The sequence below is a fragment of the Seriola dumerili genome, unplaced genomic scaffold (genome assembly GCF_002260705.1).
Source record: "Seriola dumerili isolate Sdu_G_001 unplaced genomic scaffold, Sdu_1.0 BDQW01000378.1, whole genome shotgun sequence".
NCBI lineage: Eukaryota > Metazoa > Chordata > Actinopteri > Carangiformes > Carangidae > Seriola > Seriola dumerili.
The window spans coordinates 994,472-1,013,060 of NW_019174633.1; the positions used below are offsets into that span (position 1 = coordinate 994,472).

Genomic DNA, 18,589 nt, shown 5'->3' on the forward strand with positions numbered 1-18,589 from the left:
ATTTTGGGAAAAAATTTTACCCCTTAAAAATCTTAAACCAGGGAGAAAACCCATAAAACACCGTAACGTATTATAGTGCTACAGTGCGGTATTATAGCTAGGGGGCGCACTGACGCCATCTTGCTGTTTGACACAGGAATTACGTCACTTTCCTTTTCCGCCGCGGCTCTGGCGCTTGAAGCACGAGTGTTCATCTTTTCTCTCTTTACGGGAGACGTAGTGAACATACTGGACAGAGTGGCAACACATAGTTGACAAAAATGGTTAGTGTATTCCTTGTTAAAGAATTTCCTACGACTTATATTTTGACCCGAATGATGCTCATTGTCTTTCTGAGACTGTTAGCTCCGGTTTAGCTAGCATATCTGCCTTGGCTAACCGTTAGCTTAGCTTCCAAATGAGCCAGCGTTTACATTAATTTTAGCTAGCTAGTGTTAGCGATGTGATGTAGGTGATGCACGATGATTCACCGGCCTGTATCAGCTGGTAGACCTGGACAGATGTACCTTATATAGTAATGTACAAGTAAATATAACATTACTTGCTAGTTTGTTAGCACAGAGCCAACATGTTTACTTGTTAAAAACACGTTAACTTTTGGACGCCTGTTCAGTGGAAGACTTATAACTGACCCAACATCTAGTTGACAGCTGCTGGTGTTTTTATAAATCGGTAAGACTGTCCAAGTGTTGATGTCTATTCCTCCCCACAGAAACCCATTCTGCTCCAGGGCCATGAGAGGTCCATCACTCAAATCAAGTACAACAGAGAAGGAGACCTGCTGTTCTCTGTAGCTAAAGACACGGTGAGTTGATAGCTATTAAGATATGCACTGACTCCTGTTATTATCACATTGTTCACCATGCAAGTTTGTTTAGTAACTCATTTGTTATATCTGCTGCAATGTTCCCCACCATAGGTAACCAACGTGTGGTACTCTGTCAATGGTGAGAGGCTCGGCACCTACAATGGACACACAGGAGCTGTGTGGTGTGTTGACTGTGACTGTATCCTTTTCATGAAGTGCACTTCTATGTGTTGTTTTTATCACAAACATATGTATGATCTCATATTCCAGTGATAGTGTCTGTAGCTATGCTAGCTGATGTTGTACATGTTGGGTTCCTTAACGTCCTCTCTCAGGGGACACTAAAAATGTATTGACAGGATCAGCAGACAACAGCTGTCGACTATGGGACTGTGAGACCGGTAGGTGAAAACAAGTTGCAGACTGAGATTGAAGCATGTGTGTTCTGTGTTTCACAATCTGTCAGTTAGACTTCTCCATGTCAGAAAGTGTAAAGTGTCCAGTTCCAGCAGTAGTTTGAGATCCTACACCTGAAAAACTCTGTGCCTCTGTGCTGCACAGGTAAACAGCTGGCCCTGCTCCACACCAACTCTGCTGTTAGAACGTGCGGCTTCGACTTCAGCGGCAACATCATCATGTTCTCCACAGACAAGCAGATGGGTTATCAGTGCTACCTGAACTTCTTTGACCTGAGGGATCCACAGCAGATTGGTACATACCACACACTGCAAACAAACTGATGCTTCACTCAGCAGGAGCTTTTCTTTTTTTTACCTTAAAGATAGTTACTAGACCAGACACATCAACCTTTTCTCAACATTTACCTTGGGTTAATGTGTTTGTTAAACATGGATTGTACAAATATCTGTTACACCCTTCTTAAACTAACTACATCGCATACTATGAAGTAATGATTTCACATATTCCTCTTTTTGTTATTAGTTGCTATTAAATGTTAGCTCACATGTGGCTGTTTTAGAATGTAAGGAGAGAGTTGGATATTTCTTGATGGAAATTCATGTATGATGACTGAAAAACATTCTGTTTAAAAAAAAAATGTCATGTCATGTAGTTTTAAACAGTATTTAACAAAGCAATGAGGTCACAAGTCACTGTATGAATACTCCCTTATGTATTTACCTTTTGACAGTTACACTGTTGAACATAGTGATCAGCAGGAATATGCTCCTCTTAGTGCTATAACAAGTGAATCTGTCTTTCTGTCTCTGCAGAAGACAACCAGCCCTATCTGTCGATACCCTGCAGTGACCACAAAATCACCAGTGCTGTGTGGGGACCTTTGGGAGAGTTTGTTATTGCCGGCCATGAGAACGGCGAATTCAACCAGTTCAGTGCTAAGGTACTGGGAACTTATAGGAATGTACTAAACTGCACATGTCACTGACTGCAAAAAAAAATCTGATATTGATTATGAAAAACCATAAATTACCTAGAAATACCTACGTACTTTGCCAGCAAATATGTTTAAATAAATGTCAGTAATTAAGGATATGAAGCGTATAAATGGGCAAATGTATCCTGGAGGTTTGAGAGAACTATTTTGAAGTTTCTACGTGAATTTACTGATGTTTGTCTTATTTGTGGACAGTCTGGAGAGATCCTGAAGAAGGCCAAAGAGCACACCAAGCAGATCAATGACATCCAGACATCAGTCGATCTCACGATGTTCATCAGTGCGTCAAAGGACAACACTGCCAAGGTAAGACCCCTATCTACTCTCAAGGTCTGTGGGCACAGCCATAAACACACTGTTTGGAATATTTGGGTTATACTTGAAAAGTAAAAGTTGTCCTGTATCATGTTTTTTTATTCTTTTTCTTCTTCTTTGTGTAGCAGCTTCAACACTTAAATCATTTTGTCTGTCTTTGTTAGACTAGACATTTATGGGTAATTATATTGTTTACAACTACTGGTGATAGAATGGCAACTGAATTTATAAGATGAATGCTCACACAACCTCTGACTCTGTCTGGTATTGCAGCTTGTAGAGTTGATTATTCATGGTTCCCTGAAGGGTAGATGGTAGTCTATGTGAAGGATTTAATTTATCAAACATTATTATGACTGAAATTAGCTCAGTTAGAGAGTCACCATTCCCTGGTTAAATCCATAATCCATTTATTCTGAATCTGATTTTCACCTTGACTTGCCCACTCTATACTGTGACTCAGTATTGGTCGTCTTCTGTGTTTCCTCTCAGCTGTTTGACTCCACTTCTCTGGATCACATCAAGACTTTTAAGACAGAGAGACCTGTCAACTCTGCTGCCATCTCCCCCATTATGGAGCATGTAAGATAAAACTCTGTCAGTACAATATGTATCCAACTATGACATACATTTACTTCATTTGGTGTTTTCTTCATTGAATCTTGCAACAAAAAAGCTGTATCTCATAACTGACTTTTGAAACTTGTGTATGGTGTGTGTGATTCAGGTGGTGATGGGAGGTGGACAGGAAGCCATGGAGGTCACCACTACCTCCACCAGGATCGGCAAGTTTGAGGCCAGGTGAGGTCAAATGTGGGGAAGGTGGATTAGAGGTCAAGAACGATAACCTCCTCCCTACTGTAATCTAAACCTAAACGTCATTGTAAGGCATATAAGCCTGTCTTAGTAAAGTAAGTCACAAAAACGTCATAGTATAGTAATGCATAAAACGTCAGTAAGGCATAAAACGACATAGTATAGTAAGTCAAAAAAATGTCATAGGTATAGTAAGGCATAAAAAACATCAAAAACATCATAATATAGTAAGGTGTGAAAAACATAGTATAGTAAGGCATGAAAAAATCATACTATAGTAAGGCACAGAAAAACTCAAAAAAGGTCATAATAGAATAAGGCGTACAAATGTCAAAAAATGTCATAGTATAGTAAGGCATAAAAAAATGTCACTGTACAGTGAGTTTAAAAAAAAAAGGTCATAATAACATCATAGTATCGAAAGCCACGAAAAACGTTAAAAAACGTCATAGTATACTAAGGCATAAGAATGTCAAAAAAATGTCAAAGAATCATAGTATAGTAAGGCATGAAAAAATCTTAGTATAGTAAGGCATAAAAACGTCATAGTATAGTAGGGCATAAAAACGTCATAATATACCAAGGCATAAAAACATCACATAGTAAGGCATAAAAACGTGAAAAGATAGTAGGGCATAAAAACGTCGTCATAATATACCAAGGCATGAAAACATCACATAGTAAGGCATAAAAACGTGAAAAGATGTCATAGTATAGTAAGGCATATAAAAAGTCATAAAAACATCATAGTATAGTAAGGCATAAAAAAAGTCATAAAAACATCATAGTATAGCAAGGCATGAAAAACATAGTATAGTAAGGCATAAAAACGTGAAACTTCATAGTATACTAAGGCATAAGAATATCATAAAACGTCATAAAAGCATCATAGTATAGTAAGGCATGAAAAACATAGTATAGTAAGGCATAAAAACGTCATAGTATAGTAAGGCATAAAAACGTCATAATATACCAAGGCATGAAAACATCACATAGTAAGGCATAAAAACGTGAAAAGATGTCATAGTATAGTAAGGCATATAAAAAGTCATAAAAACATCATAGTATAGTAAGGCATAAAAAAAGTCATAAAAACATCATAGTATAGCAAGGCATGAAAAACATAGTATAGTAAGGCATAAAAACGTGAAAAAACTTCATAGTATACTAAGGCATAAGAATGTCATAAAACGTCATAAAAGCATCATAGTATAGTAAGGCATATAAAAAGTCATAAAAACATCATAGTATAGTAAGGCATATAAAAAGTCATAAAAGCATCATAGTATAGTAAGGCATATAAAAAGTCATAAAAACATCATAGTATAGTAAGGCATATAAAAAGTCATAAAAACATCATAGTATAGTAAGGCATATAAAAAGTCATAAAAACATCATAGTATAGTAAGGCATATAAAAAGTCATAAAAACATCATAGTATAGTAAGGCATATAAAAAGTCATAAAAGCATCATAGTATAGTAAGGCATATAAAAAGTCATAAAAACATCATAGTATAGTAAGGCATATAAAAAGTCATAAAAACATCATAGTATAGTAAGGCATATAAAAAGTCATAAAAACATCATAGTATAGTAAGGCATATAAAAAGTCATAAAAACATCATAGTATAGTAAGGCATATAAAAAGTCATAAAAACATCATAGTATAGTAAGGCATATAAAAAGTCATAAAAACATCATAGTATAGTAAGGCATATAAAAAGTCATAAAAACATCATAGTATAGTAAGGCATATAAAAAGTCATAAAAACATCATAGTATAGTAAGGCATATAAAAAGTCATAAAAACATCATAGTATAGTAAGGCATATAAAAAGTCATAAAAACATCATAGTATAGTAAGGCATATAAAAAGTCATAAAAACATCATAGTATAGTAAGGCATATAAAAAGTCATAAAAACATCATAGTATAGTAAGGCATATAAAACGTCATAAAAACATCATAGTATAGTAAGGCATATAAAAAGTCATAAAAGCATCATAGTATAGTAAGGCATATAAAAAGTCATAAAAACATCATAGTATAGTAAGGCATATAAAAAGTCATAAAAACATCATAGTATAGTAAGGCATATAAAAAGTCATAAAAACATCATAGTATAGTAAGGCATATAAAAAGTCATAAAAGCATCATAGTATAGTAAGGCATATAAAAAGTCATAAAAACATCATAGTATAGTAAGGCATATAAAAAGTCATAAAAGCATCATAGTATAGTAAGGCATATAAAAAGTCATAAAAACATCATAGTATAGTAAGGCATATAAAAAGTCATAAAAACATCATAGTATAGTAAGGCATATAAAAAGTCATAAAAACATCATAGTATAGTAAGGCATATAAAAAGTCATAAAAACATCATAGTATAGTAAGGCATATAAAAAGTCATAAAAACATCATAGTATAGTAAGGCATATAAAAAGTCATAAAAACATCATAGTATAGTAAGGCATATAAAAAGTCATAAAAACATCATAGTATAGTAAGGCATATAAAAAGTCATAAAAACATCATAGTATAGTAAGGCATATAAAAAGTCATAAAAACATCATAGTATAGTAAGGCATATAAAAAGTCATAAAAACATCATAGTATAGTAAGGCATATAAAAAGTCATAAAAACATCATAGTATAGTAAGGCATATAAAAAGTCATAAAAACATCATAGTATAGTAAGGCATATAAAAAGTCATAAAAACATCATAGTATAGTAAGGCATATAAAAAGTCATAAAAACATCATAGTATAGTAAGGCATATAAAAAGTCATAAAAACATCATAGTATAGTAAGGCATATAAAAAGTCATAAAAACATCATAGTATAGTAAGGCATAAAAAAAGTCATAAAAACATCATAGTATAGCAAGGCATGAAAAACATAGTATAGTAAGGCATAAAAACGTGAAAAAACTTCATAGTATACTAAGGCATAAGAATGTCATAAAACGTCATAAAAGCATCATAGTATAGTAAGGCATATAAAAAGTCATAAAAACATCATAGTATAGTAAGGCATAAAAAAAGTCATAAAAACATCATAGTATAGCAAGGCATGAAAAACATAGTATAGTAAGGCATAAAAACGTGAAAAAACTTCATAGTATACTAAGGCATAAGAATGTCATAAAACGTCATAAAAGCATCATAGTATAGTAAGGCATATAAAAAGTCATAAAAACATCATAGTATAGTAAGGCATAAAAAAAGTCATAAAAACATCATAGTATAGCAAGGCATGAAAAACATAGTATAGTAAGGCATAAAAACGTGAAAAAACTTCATAGTATACTAAGGCATAAGAATGTCATAAAACGTCATAAAAGCATCATAGTATAGTAAGGCATATAAAAAGTCATAAAAACATCGTAGTATAGTAAGGCATACAAAAAGTCATAAAAACATCATAGTATAGTAAGGCATAAAAAAAATCATAAAAACATCATAGTATAGTAAGGCATAAAAAAAGTCATAAAAACATCATAGTATAGCAAGGCATGAAAAACATAGTATAGTAAGGCATAAAAACGTGAAAAAACTTCATAGTATACTAAGGCATAAGAATGTCATAAAACATCAAAAACGCATCATAGTATAGTAAGGCATGAAAAACATAGTATAGTAAGGCATAAAAACGTCATAATATAGCAAGGCATGAAAACATCACATAGTAAGGCATAAAAACGTGAAAAGATGTCATAGTATAGTAAGGCATATAAAAAGTCATAAAAACATCATAGTATAGTAAGGCATAAAAAAAGTCATAAAAACATCATAGTATAGTAAGGCATATAAAAAGTCATAAAAACATCATAGTATAGCAAGGCATGAAAAACATAGTATAGTAAGGCATAAAACGTGAAAAAACTTCATAGTATACTAAGGCATAAGAATGTCAAAAAAATGTCAAAGCATCATAGTATAGTAAGGCATGAAAAAATCTTAGTATAGTAAGGCATCAAAATGTCATAATATACTAAGGCATAAAAACATGAAAAGATGTCATAGTATAGTAAGGCATGAAAAATGTCATAGTATAGTCAGGCAAAAAAACGTCAAACGTCATAGTACAGCAAGGCATAAAAAATCTTAGTATAGTAAGGCATAAAAACGCCATAGTATACTAAGGCATAAAAACATGAAAAGATGTCATAGTATACTAAGGCATAAAAAACGTCATAGTATATTAAGGTGTAAAAAATGTCATAGTATAGTAAGGCATGAAAAACACAGTATAGTCAGGCCAAAAAAGTCAAACGTCATAGTACAGCAAGGCATAAAAAATCTTAGTATAGTAAGGCATAACAATGCCAAAAAACGTTATAGTATAGTAAGGCATGAAAAAAATCTTAGTATGTAGTAAGGCTTAAAAACCCACCCACATTTGTTTTCTATCCTCAGGTTCTTCCATGCTGCCTATGAAGAGGAGTTTGGAAGGGTGAAAGGTCATTTCGGCCCCATCAATTGTGTGGCATTCCACCCTGATGGCAAGAGGTAAGAGACGAATGTGCCTTTAAAAATACGCTGCTCTAAAACATAAAGAAGTCCAGTCCAAACTGCTTTATGTGTTGTCACTGTGCTGATGTGTTTCTCCTGTTGTTGTTATTGTCTACAGTTACAGCAGTGGAGGAGAAGATGGATATGTAAGGATTCATTACTTTGACCCACAGTACTTTGACTTTGAGCTGGAGGCATAAACAGTCAGGCTCCTGAACCCCACAGCTTCAACTACCATCGCATTCAGCCCAGTCAGGAAGAGGGAGTATTGGACTAGAGTCACAGTCAGCTTACTTCAAATAAAGAAGTGGTCACAAGAGTTTTGTGACTGCATCTCAGTGACAAGAGTGTGGTGTTTTTTTAAAATCATTTTTGTAGCATTGCTTGGAAACTGTCTCGGTGGGATCAGAAGCATAAGAGTTCCGATTTTTGTACCCTGGATCTGCAAAGCTAATGTGACTGGACTTTAAGCCACACTCCCTGATTCCTGAAGTTTATTTAATCTGATTCTGCAACTAAGTGGAATTTGAATTAATAACTGTTAAAAGCCATTCCACCATGAAAACTCATTAAATTACTTATTGAAGTCATGTCTGTGTGAGCTGTGTAACTCCAAGTCATTCAACAACTGTCAATGTATATTGGTACCATAAGAAATAACATGTTTACAAAAAAAACAGCTGTGGTAGGATTTCTGTTTTGAGACCATAGTATGAGGTGGAGGTAAACATTGATATTTTGTTCATGCTACCCAAAACCAGGCTGAATTATCTGCTGAAAGGTATCAAACCATAACATGACAACCTGAATTAACTGCACAAGGATTTCAATGTTTTCTGGTTAGATCATTGTAAATGATGAAATCAGAACACAAATGTAGATCAGTTTTCTTTATTTTTTTATAACAAAGTTATGATAATGCACATTTCACAAGGATAGAACTCCAAACAACCACATGTAGAGGGCCATTTTCTCAGCTCACTCCACCTTTATGTATAATGATACAAAATATCTAAAACAGGTCATTCGCTTCCCAACATAACCCTCTGAAGAGGTTCACACCCATTCACACATGAACATACAAACAATTCAGGAAGAAAAAGGAAAAACACTGACCAGATATTCATAAGAAAATGGGCTAAAAGGGACAGACCGTGTATTCATGATTTAAAATAACTTACTGAGCAGAGACTAGGGACTGTCTGAAAAGGGGACTGTCTGGGCAAAGGGAGAGTAATATGTACATGCTAAAGGCAAGATCATTCTAAACATGCATTCACTGGTAAATTAACACAGCAAGCTAAACATCAGTTTGTGAAATGCTGGTTATTCTAACAGTATCATAAATAGATGTTTCAAAACTAACAAAAGCCTCTTTGCATGTAAGCACTAGACTTTAACATCATCTACATCTCTGCAGGTATTTTAGCAGGAGCCCCACAACAAGTTAAATCTGAATTGACATAATAGGAGCAGTAACGCTCTGGGTGGTTTTCTTCACATTAAAGCACACCTGGTTCACACAACAGCTGGAAAGGATTCATGGCATTTGTTTTGGACTATATGGAGCTCCAGGTGGGTGGGGTAGTTTACACAGGGCACACAACATAAGGGGAAACACATCAGAAATTCATTGTTTATCATTGAACTCTGACGAGACTGTAAACTTTGTGGTCAACACCCACACAACTGGTGCTTCACTGAGGTCAGAAACAAATGCAAATAATACAATGTAAACCAGGTTTGCCCTTAATACATAATAAAACAGGAATACAAGAAGCTCCTATCGTCATAGGAGGAGAGTATAGGAATCAGTGGGGCTTGAGAACAACAGTACAACCATGACTTTCTCCTTGTCCTTAACTTCAAGTTGTCTTCACCTCTTCTTTTGGTCTGAAACATAAGTGGACAAGAATTTAAAGCACAGTCAGCAAGGTAAGTTCCTTTTACGGCAACAGCTGTGACCAGCATAGTTTTAAAGAAACCACACAGATACTTTGATCTTTCCTAAAGTTCAAATATCATTTCAGTTGTTGAGTGGTAACCATTTTATCACTGTTCTCCATTTATACAATTGGAGCTTCTAATAAGATGAGAAGCTAAGGTCTATTATAAATGTTTTGTCCCCACCGCTCGGAAGAAATGTCCTGCAATGGGCCTCAGGAGTGTAAGAAAAACGATGTCTTTTGATAAGCAAGGTTTCTATTCAAGCAGCCTGACACTTTGATTCCACCCAAAAAACAAATTTTTGTGGTGAGAATTAACCGCAGGAAGATGCCACCTTCAATCTCTGAGGAAAAGGGAGCCCAAAAGTAAGTCATAAAAGACCTTGTAGTATACTAAGTAATGAAAAGGAAATATTACAGTAAGGCATAAAAAACGTCATAATATAGTAAGGCATAAAAAACATTATTGTATAGTAAGTCACAAAAAGTCATAGCATAATAAGGCATAAAAAGTCATTAAAGTAAGTCACAAAAACGTCATAGTATAGTAAGGCATAAAAAACGTCATAGTATAATAAGACACAAATGTCACAAAAACGTCATAGTATAGTAAGCATTAAAAACATATTATAGTCAGTCACAAAAAAGTCAGAGTAGTAAGGTATAAAAACGTCAGCAACAACTTAGTATAGTAAGGCATAAAAATGTCATAGTATAGTAAGGAATAAAAACATCATACTATAATAGGGCATGAAAACTTCATAAAAACATAGTATAGTAAGGCATAAAAAATGTCGTAGTATAATAAGGCACAAAAAAAGTCACAAAAAACGTCATTGTATAGTAAGGCATTAAAAACATTATAGTCAGTCACAAAAAAGTCAGAGTAGTAAGGTATAAAAACGTCATAGCAACAACTTAGTATAGTAAGGCATAAAAATGTCATAGTATAGTAGGGCATGAAAACTTCATAAAAACATAGTATAGTAAGGCATAAAAAACATGTTATAGTAAGTCACAAAAAAGTCATCTAGTAGTAAGGCATAAAAACGTCATAGTATAGTAAGGCATAAAAAACTATTATAGTAAGTCCCAAAAACGTCATAGAATAGTAAGGCATAAAAACGTCATAAAAATATCATAGTATAGTCAGGTATTAAAAACATATTGTAAGTCACAAAAAAAACATAATAGTAAAGTAAGGCATACAAATGTCAAAAAAAGTCATAGTATAGTAAGGCATAAAAAACGTCATAGCATAATAAGGCATAAAAAAAGTAACAAAAACGTCATAGTATAGTAAGGCATAAAACCGTCATAGTATAGTAAGGCATAAAAAAACGTCATAGCATAATAAGGCATAAAAAAGTCATAGTATAGTAAGGTATAAAAACATCATAGTATAATAGGGCATGAAAACTTCATAAAAACATAGTATAGTAAGGCATAAAAAACGTCGTAGTATAATAAGGCACAAAAAAAGTCACAAAAACGTCATAGTATAGTAAGGCATAAAACCGTCATATAATAAGTCACAAAAATGTCATAGTATAGTAAGGCATAAAAACGTCATAGAATAGTAAGGCATTAAAAACATATTATAGTCAGTCACAAAAAAGTCAGAGTAGTAAGGTATAAAAACGTCATAGCGACAACTTAGTATAGTAAGGCATAAAAAAGTCATAGTATAGTAGGGCATGAAAACTTCATAAAAACATAGTATAGTAAGGCATAAAAAAGTCAGTGTATTAAGGCATAAAAAAAGTCATAGTATAGTAAGGCATTAAAAAACGTCAGAATAATAAGGCATTAAAAAGTCATAGTATAGTAAGGCATAAAAAATGTCGTAGTATAATAAGGCACAAAAAAAGTCACAAAAACGTCATAGTATAGTAAGGCATAAAACCGTCATATAATAAGTCACAAAAACGTCATAGTATAGTAAGGCATTAAAAACATAGTCAGTCACAAAAAAGTCAGAGTAGTAAGGTATAAAAACGTCATAGCGACAACTTAGTATAGTAAGGCATAAAAATGTCATAGTATAGTAAGGCATAAAAAAGTCATAGTATAGTAGGGCATGAAAACTTCATAAAAACATAGTATAGTAAGGCATAAAAAAGTCAGTGTATTAAGGCATAAAAAAGGTCATAGTATAGTAAGGCATAAAAAAGTCATAGTATAGTAAGGCATAAAAAAATGTCATAGTAAAATAAGGCATAAAAAAGTCATAGTATAGTAAGGCATAAAAAACGACATAGTATATTAAGGCATAAAAAAGTCATAGTATAGTAAGGCATTAAAAAACTTCATAGAATAATAAGGCATAAAAAAGTCATAGTATAGTAAGGTATAAAAACTTCATATTATAGTAAGGCATAAAAAACGACATAGTATAGCAAGGTATAAAAACAGCAATTCACAAAAAAGTCATAATATACTATGGTATATAAAACGACATAAAAAAGTCAAAATCCAGCATGCACAAAAATGAATAAACTGCCAGTCACGCTGCAGGAAAAGAGGTATGCTTTTCGTAAATTAGGTTTTAAATTAATTAGATTACATTTTATCACCAATTGTTTTGAATGTTGTAAACATAAAACAAATGTTTCAAACCACAAATCCCAATCTGGTTTCTTCAACTTTTGGGAGCAAAAATCAGTCGTTTAACAATACTATAAAGTATACTAAACTATAATAATGATTTGACACTTATGGTAATAACTGATAATGGCTGATATGAAAATTTTACGACGACATTTTTGTCCATGCTGTCCAGCACTATCCACCAGTTTTGCACCTCAAGTAAGTGCACTAATTGTTATACAGCTTTGAAGGATAGCTTTCTGTTGATTGTGACATTTATAGTGCTAGACCTTATGTCACTAGATCATACTCATCAAACAAAAATCTACCAAAGGTAGCACAGTTGCCGTTTCCAAATCCTCTGCATGTATAGTTTATGCAGAGAATATAATAAATAAATGGCTCCAAGCCGGAGGTCTGGTGTCACAAATTGCATGTTTCCACATAAAAATATTCATTTATAAGATACAATGAATATGCATTTCTCTTACCCTGACGTGTCCATCTTCTCTTCCTCCTTCTCCTCCTCTTTCACTTCTAGGGATCAAAGCAACAGGACAAATCAAAACAATATTAAAAATAATAATAATTATAATAATAATAATAATACTTGTTAGTTCATCTACAAATACAAGGTTGTCTTTTGAATCAGTCTTACCTTTCTTTTCCTCTCCTTCCTTCTCTTCCTCCTTCTTCACTCGTTTTGCCTTCTTGTGGTTGGCTGCGTTCCTGCGGCCTCCTCCCTGCCCCTCGGCCTCGTCCTCAGAGTCAGAGAACTCCTCCTCACAGGCTATCCTCTTGTCGTGGGCCCGGACTGAAAACACAGAACACAACACGCACAGTTCACAGAGTAGAACTTGACCACAGTCAACTCCCATGCCTTCTGTGACCCAATGTTAAGAGAATTCTGAGCCTATATTTGTCTCTTACTAGAGACGCGCTTGTCGGGGTCCTCCTCATCCTCGTCCCCGCTGTCTGGGTGGGGGGCATCCTCGGGGATAGCCTGCATCTGGACACCAGGGGCATGAGGCAGCATGCGGAGGTTTTCAAACAGACGCTGCTTGATCTTCTCCAGGTACTCGTTGGTGTTCTGGTTGGTCATGTTGGACGGGCTGATGTGCAGCTTGAAGTCAGGCCCAAAGTACTCAAAGTAATCATTGTAGGGCAGCTCGTTGGGGATGGAGCAGTCCAAGGCGACAGCTGTTTCGTAAGTCCAGCAGCGGGCCACATTACGAATGGTGTAGCCACCGCCGCCCAGCATCAGCAGAGGCAGGTTGAAACTTTTGATGTACTCAACACATTTGGCATGGCCTGGAAGAGTCAACACACACTCATGTTACACTCTCAACAATACAAAAGTTTTTCAGAGTTTTTTTTTTTTAGTGTGAGGTGTTTATACCTTTGATGGTGAGATTGAAGCAGCCCAGTCTGTCTCCAGAAAGAGAATCAGCTCCACACTGCAGTACCACGGCACTTGGCTGATACATCTCCATTACTTTAGCCATGATCTAAACACACACACAAACACATATTAAAACTCTTGCTTCGAGAAAGAGTGTGATTATGGTGATTACATAATAAAAAACAAACATACCGGTTTGAAGATGGCTTCATAGGACTCATCATCAATGCCGTCTCTTAGTGGGTAGTTTACTGCGTAGTACTTGCCTTTTCCAGCTCCGATGTCCTGCACAGATTGAACACATCACTGCATTACTGCCCTGTGCACGTGTAATGACAACTTGGTTTTTAGAAGCAAAATCAGAACAAACAGACAACTAACTCTCAGGTCTCCAGTGCCAGGGAAGTACTCCCCATACTTGTGGAAAGAGACAGTCATGACCCTGTCTGTGGTGTAAAAGGCCTCCTCCACTCCATCACCATGGTGGATGTCAATGTCTATGTATAACACCCTCTGGTGGTACCTAGACAGAACAGAGAATTCAGTTAATGACACATTAAGACGGATTCAAGTTCTATGACAGACAAAATAAAACATACACCAGCTACAAGATTATACATAAATGTTAGCATGGTTTGCATCTTCAGTGAAAAAACATCTAATCCCTCTGTACAAAGAGTTCAGATGCATCTACTTATGCAAACATCTGTTCAGCTACCTTAAAAGCAAAGTGAAAATGCTGTATGTTTAACTAAAACCAAATAAATTCTCATGCAAATCAAACAGTTCAAAAGTTCAGACAGACTGAAAAGATTATATAGATGGATGGAGAGTGAGCAAACAAGGCCCTTATGCCATCTTTGAGAAGGCATAAACAAAGAAAGAAAATTAGAAAAGGCAGCAATCTGGTGTTTGGCATGGAAGGAACATAGAGACATAAAGCTCCATGGCAGGTATAGATGCAATCCAGCTAAATCATAATCAAAAATGTACATGCCAGATTCCTTTTGGGTCCAAATAAACAAATAAATCTGTCAGATCGGTGGAGAAAATAGGACAGTTATGTTTAAAAAGTAATAGCATAACAGCGACGCCCAGCTTACTTGAGCAGCTCGAGGATGGCCAGGACAATGTCATTGACGTAGCAGAAACCGGAGGCCTCAGACTTCTTGGCGTGGTGGAGTCCACCTGCCCAGTTGATGGCGATATCTGTCTGCTGCTTGTTCAGCTTCACTGCTCCAGCTACAGGAAGGAATGAACAGAGTAAAAAAAAAAAGTCAATTACAACTTTTCTGAGAAACATCTGGACAGTGCTGTGTGAACAGATTCTCCAAATGGCTCAAATTATTCTTAATTAACTCCATCCAAGACTCCATTGTGAAGTCACACAAGTAACTAATCCAAATTGAAGATGTCAGAATGATTATCGTAAGTGTAGTTGTGATAACATACCGACAGAGCCACCTGTCGAGAGCTGGCAAAACTCAAACAGACCATCAAACACTGGACAGTCCTCTCCGACATTGACTGTGAGGAAAAGAACAGGACAGACAGATTTAACACATGTGGACAGTGAGAATACTTCAGCGTCTGTTGGAAGAAAAGCAAACACTCACATCTCTGCATCTGTTTACTGTACTCAGACATGTTGTCTGGTCGGATGGACCTCAGGAACTTAATGTAGTCGTCACTGTGGTATTTTGTCATCTCCTCACCACTGGCTTTGTGTGGTCTCTGGAAACAGACAGACAGGTAATAAGGAAAAAAGTGAGGGTTGGAAATTCTGTTTGTCAGTAATAGTTTTTATCAGTAAAAACACACTTTACATGTTTTGGTTGGTCTTAGATTGTTATGTCTAAATTCATCTACCCATGAACAATGTTAACTAAAAATTCTAAGACTATATAACTTGAAGTGTTTGTGTCATTTTTTATATTTGCAGTAGCCAATAAGATATGAGCACAACATCTAGCAGTCACAAACTATCCCAGTCAATAGGTGTCAAAACCTTCAGGGTGGCATTCACACTTCTGAATTTATGTTCCACAAAAGACGCAACATAACTCCCAATGCACGAGCTTCTGTTAATGTGACTTACTGGCTAATGTTAGCAACTTCTTAAACAGTCAGTTCCAATTAAACACATTATAACATCTGTTTTAACACAGCTTTCTGCTGTCATCTTGCATTGAATCCATTGTGACCAAAGTTTTGCTCCTTTCCCTGCAGCTAAAGCGACTTTAGTCTCCAAAAGCACACACACAACCCAATGTCACTAGAAACATGTTCTCTGTTAACATCAGCTAATGAAAAAATTACTGACTTTGTCTTAAGCTAAGGTTTCATATCTCGTTATTCAAGGTTAGGAAACTATAAGTCTACATAGAAAATATGGGAAGTAATGCACTAAGCTGAAATGATCAGTCATTTACTTTCACACTCCACACAGTGGAAAAACACTGAGAAAGTGCTGTTTAGACCTGCACCCTTTTGTTTCGTCAGATGTGTGCTTGAACCCCCAACCCTGATTCAAAAATCAAGGTCTGAACCAAACCATGGATTTGTAGAATCATTACAGCCCTAATATGCAGTAATCACCACCTGACCTGTCATGTAACATCTTGACAAAGCAATTAAAGAGACGGAGAATTAATGTTTATGTGATATGAAGCATCACATTGGAAACTCTTGTCAAAACATACTTGTCTCAATTAAGGGGTCAGGTTTTTGACATCCCTCGCTTTAAAGAATACAGTGCAATTTGGTGTGGTTAGTGCTTGAGAAACAGTGAAACGTAAAGTGTGTGCATCTAAAAGTGTCTGAGGCTTGTGTTGAGTCGTCTAACTCACATAGATCTCCATTTTCCTGTACAGTCCATAATTGAGGAGGAGGTTGTGTGTCATGCGGATCCTGTGGGGTTTCATGGGATGGCCCTGGCCATAGTAATAGTTTCCCACATCACCTTTAAGGAAAAAAGATTACAGATTATTTTACATGACAAAATTAACCTTAAAACCCACTAGTATGTTGTTATGCCAAACTCCATTCAAAAATCTGCCTTAGTTATCTGCAAATGTTGCATATCTTTAAAAAATAAAAAAAAAATCAAAGCAAACTAGTTTTCAATTTGGCCTAAGTCCAACCCACCGAAGTTTTATTGTGACTTTAATGAGCTGTTCACCTGTTATACCTATAGTGAGTAGTACACTGTGAACGCAGATATATTTAAAATTAAGGAATAAATACTAGAAAATGGTACTTTTTTCTTGACTGTAGCTTTAATTTCTCTTTTTATAATTTCTACCTGTCCTATATGTTTGCCAACACAAAAGATAGGAGTCAGGCGTTGAGGCAGCTAAACCAGCCTACATGTAATATGCACATGGCATTTTCTTTTTAATATTTGTGCATAACAGAAAAGTAAAATGCAAGAGGACTGCCCTTACGCGCAAATGATTATTTGCACGAAAACTTTTCGCTAAATAATCAAACTCTGGCAACCAGAGCATCGGTCCCCCACTTCTTGGAAGTTGATAGCAAGTTGGGGGGAACACTGATGTGAGCGCCGGTTAGCTTGATGGGTCGTCTATGATCCCAGAATGATCAAATTAGCTCACATGCACAACTCACATGGCAACAAAATGCTGTAATAAATTAAGGAAATCGGTCTGGTCATTGGATAACGTTAAAGTGAGGTGAACACCGGCTGATATACTGCGTGCACTTTTAAGCTAAATGCCAGCTAAGCATAGCATGTAGCTAAAATAGGCTACTTAGCCAATCGAGGAAGCTAGCGTTAGCTCGCTACACCGGCTAGCTAGCTTGGTGGTACGGCACACTTTTTAAAAAACGAATACGTGTAAAAATTTCCTGAACATTTACACGCCTTCAAGGCCACTTCATCCGATAGAGAATCCGAGATGCACAAGATGTATATTTACCGTCATAGTAATAGCAAACTTTTTTCTTTGTTCCTTGAGACAGCGCCATTTTACACCAATTACCCCACTGATTCGTGCCCACCGGTTCCTCTCTTGCACTGGGGAGCTCGCGCTGAGTTCTTGTCAACCAATCGCAAATGCTCAACCGCCCGACTGGGAGGCGCCGGTTTTACAAACCGAGGACCGCCGAGACTGCAGCTACAACCAGACAGTGTCTAGACTGTAACTTATTGCCCACAGAGCACAAGTGTTTTGTGTTTCAGTTAGTGATGTAGACGTGAGTAAAATAGCTTTGGGTGACTTGTAATGTCCAGCAACAGTTAATGAATCAGTTAACGACAATAATTAGTTAATGACATGCATGAACAACTTCTTCTCTCTTCTTTGCAGGGAGGTCTCAAGGAGGATACTCCACTGGGGACACACCAATGTCACCAATATTTTATTTAGTTGCCATTTTATAATTATTTTTAATATTCTATTTTATTTTATTTGATCATTAGTGAGTTATTTATCCTACCTCAATTCAATACAATATTGCCCTCCATGCCTTAAATACAAATTGTATCACATAGAAACAGAGAAAAAACAGAATGGCCCTTAAATTAAAAGCTGTTTTTTATCAGATATCCCTGGGTAGACATTAAGAAGGCACTACTAGGCCATGCATTCAAATGCTGCAAATAATATAACATGTTCTTACCAGTTTCTGCACTTTTGAAAACACAACTCTAAATGTAATTTGAAGAATGCATGAAATATAACATATGATATATAATATATATTGTTCTATTTTATACTGCAGTGTTCGTTTAGACTCATTATGCATATTGATGCAGG

General features: G+C 35.5%; 2 protein-coding genes across 2 annotated transcripts; one reads left to right on the forward strand and one right to left on the reverse strand.

Moving 5' to 3' along the window:
* The first annotated feature begins 140 nt into the window (after positions 1 to 140).
* eif3i (eukaryotic translation initiation factor 3 subunit I) lies at positions 141 to 8,461 on the forward strand. Its single transcript, XM_022760919.1, has 11 exons — positions 141 to 263; positions 713 to 805; positions 920 to 1,007; positions 1,144 to 1,209; positions 1,370 to 1,519; positions 2,041 to 2,168; positions 2,418 to 2,528; positions 3,030 to 3,119; positions 3,265 to 3,338; positions 7,776 to 7,868; positions 7,990 to 8,461. The coding sequence occupies exons 1-11, from the start codon at positions 261 to 263 to the stop codon at positions 8,069 to 8,071; spliced, it is 978 nt and encodes a 325-aa protein (XP_022616640.1). The 5' UTR covers positions 141 to 260; the 3' UTR covers positions 8,072 to 8,461.
* Positions 8,462 to 8,746: 285 nt separating this feature from the next.
* On the reverse strand, positions 8,747 to 17,846 carry LOC111233164 (probable histone deacetylase 1-B). Its single transcript, XM_022760920.1, has 12 exons — positions 17,750 to 17,846; positions 16,658 to 16,770; positions 15,425 to 15,542; positions 15,261 to 15,335; positions 14,912 to 15,050; positions 14,190 to 14,331; positions 14,001 to 14,093; positions 13,806 to 13,914; positions 13,337 to 13,717; positions 13,065 to 13,220; positions 12,898 to 12,943; positions 8,747 to 9,764 (listed from the first exon to the last, which is right to left on the reverse strand). The coding sequence occupies exons 1-12, from the start codon at positions 17,796 to 17,798 to the stop codon at positions 9,737 to 9,739; spliced, it is 1,449 nt and encodes a 482-aa protein (XP_022616641.1). The 5' UTR covers positions 17,799 to 17,846; the 3' UTR covers positions 8,747 to 9,736.
* Between the last annotated feature and the right edge of the window lie 743 nt (positions 17,847 to 18,589).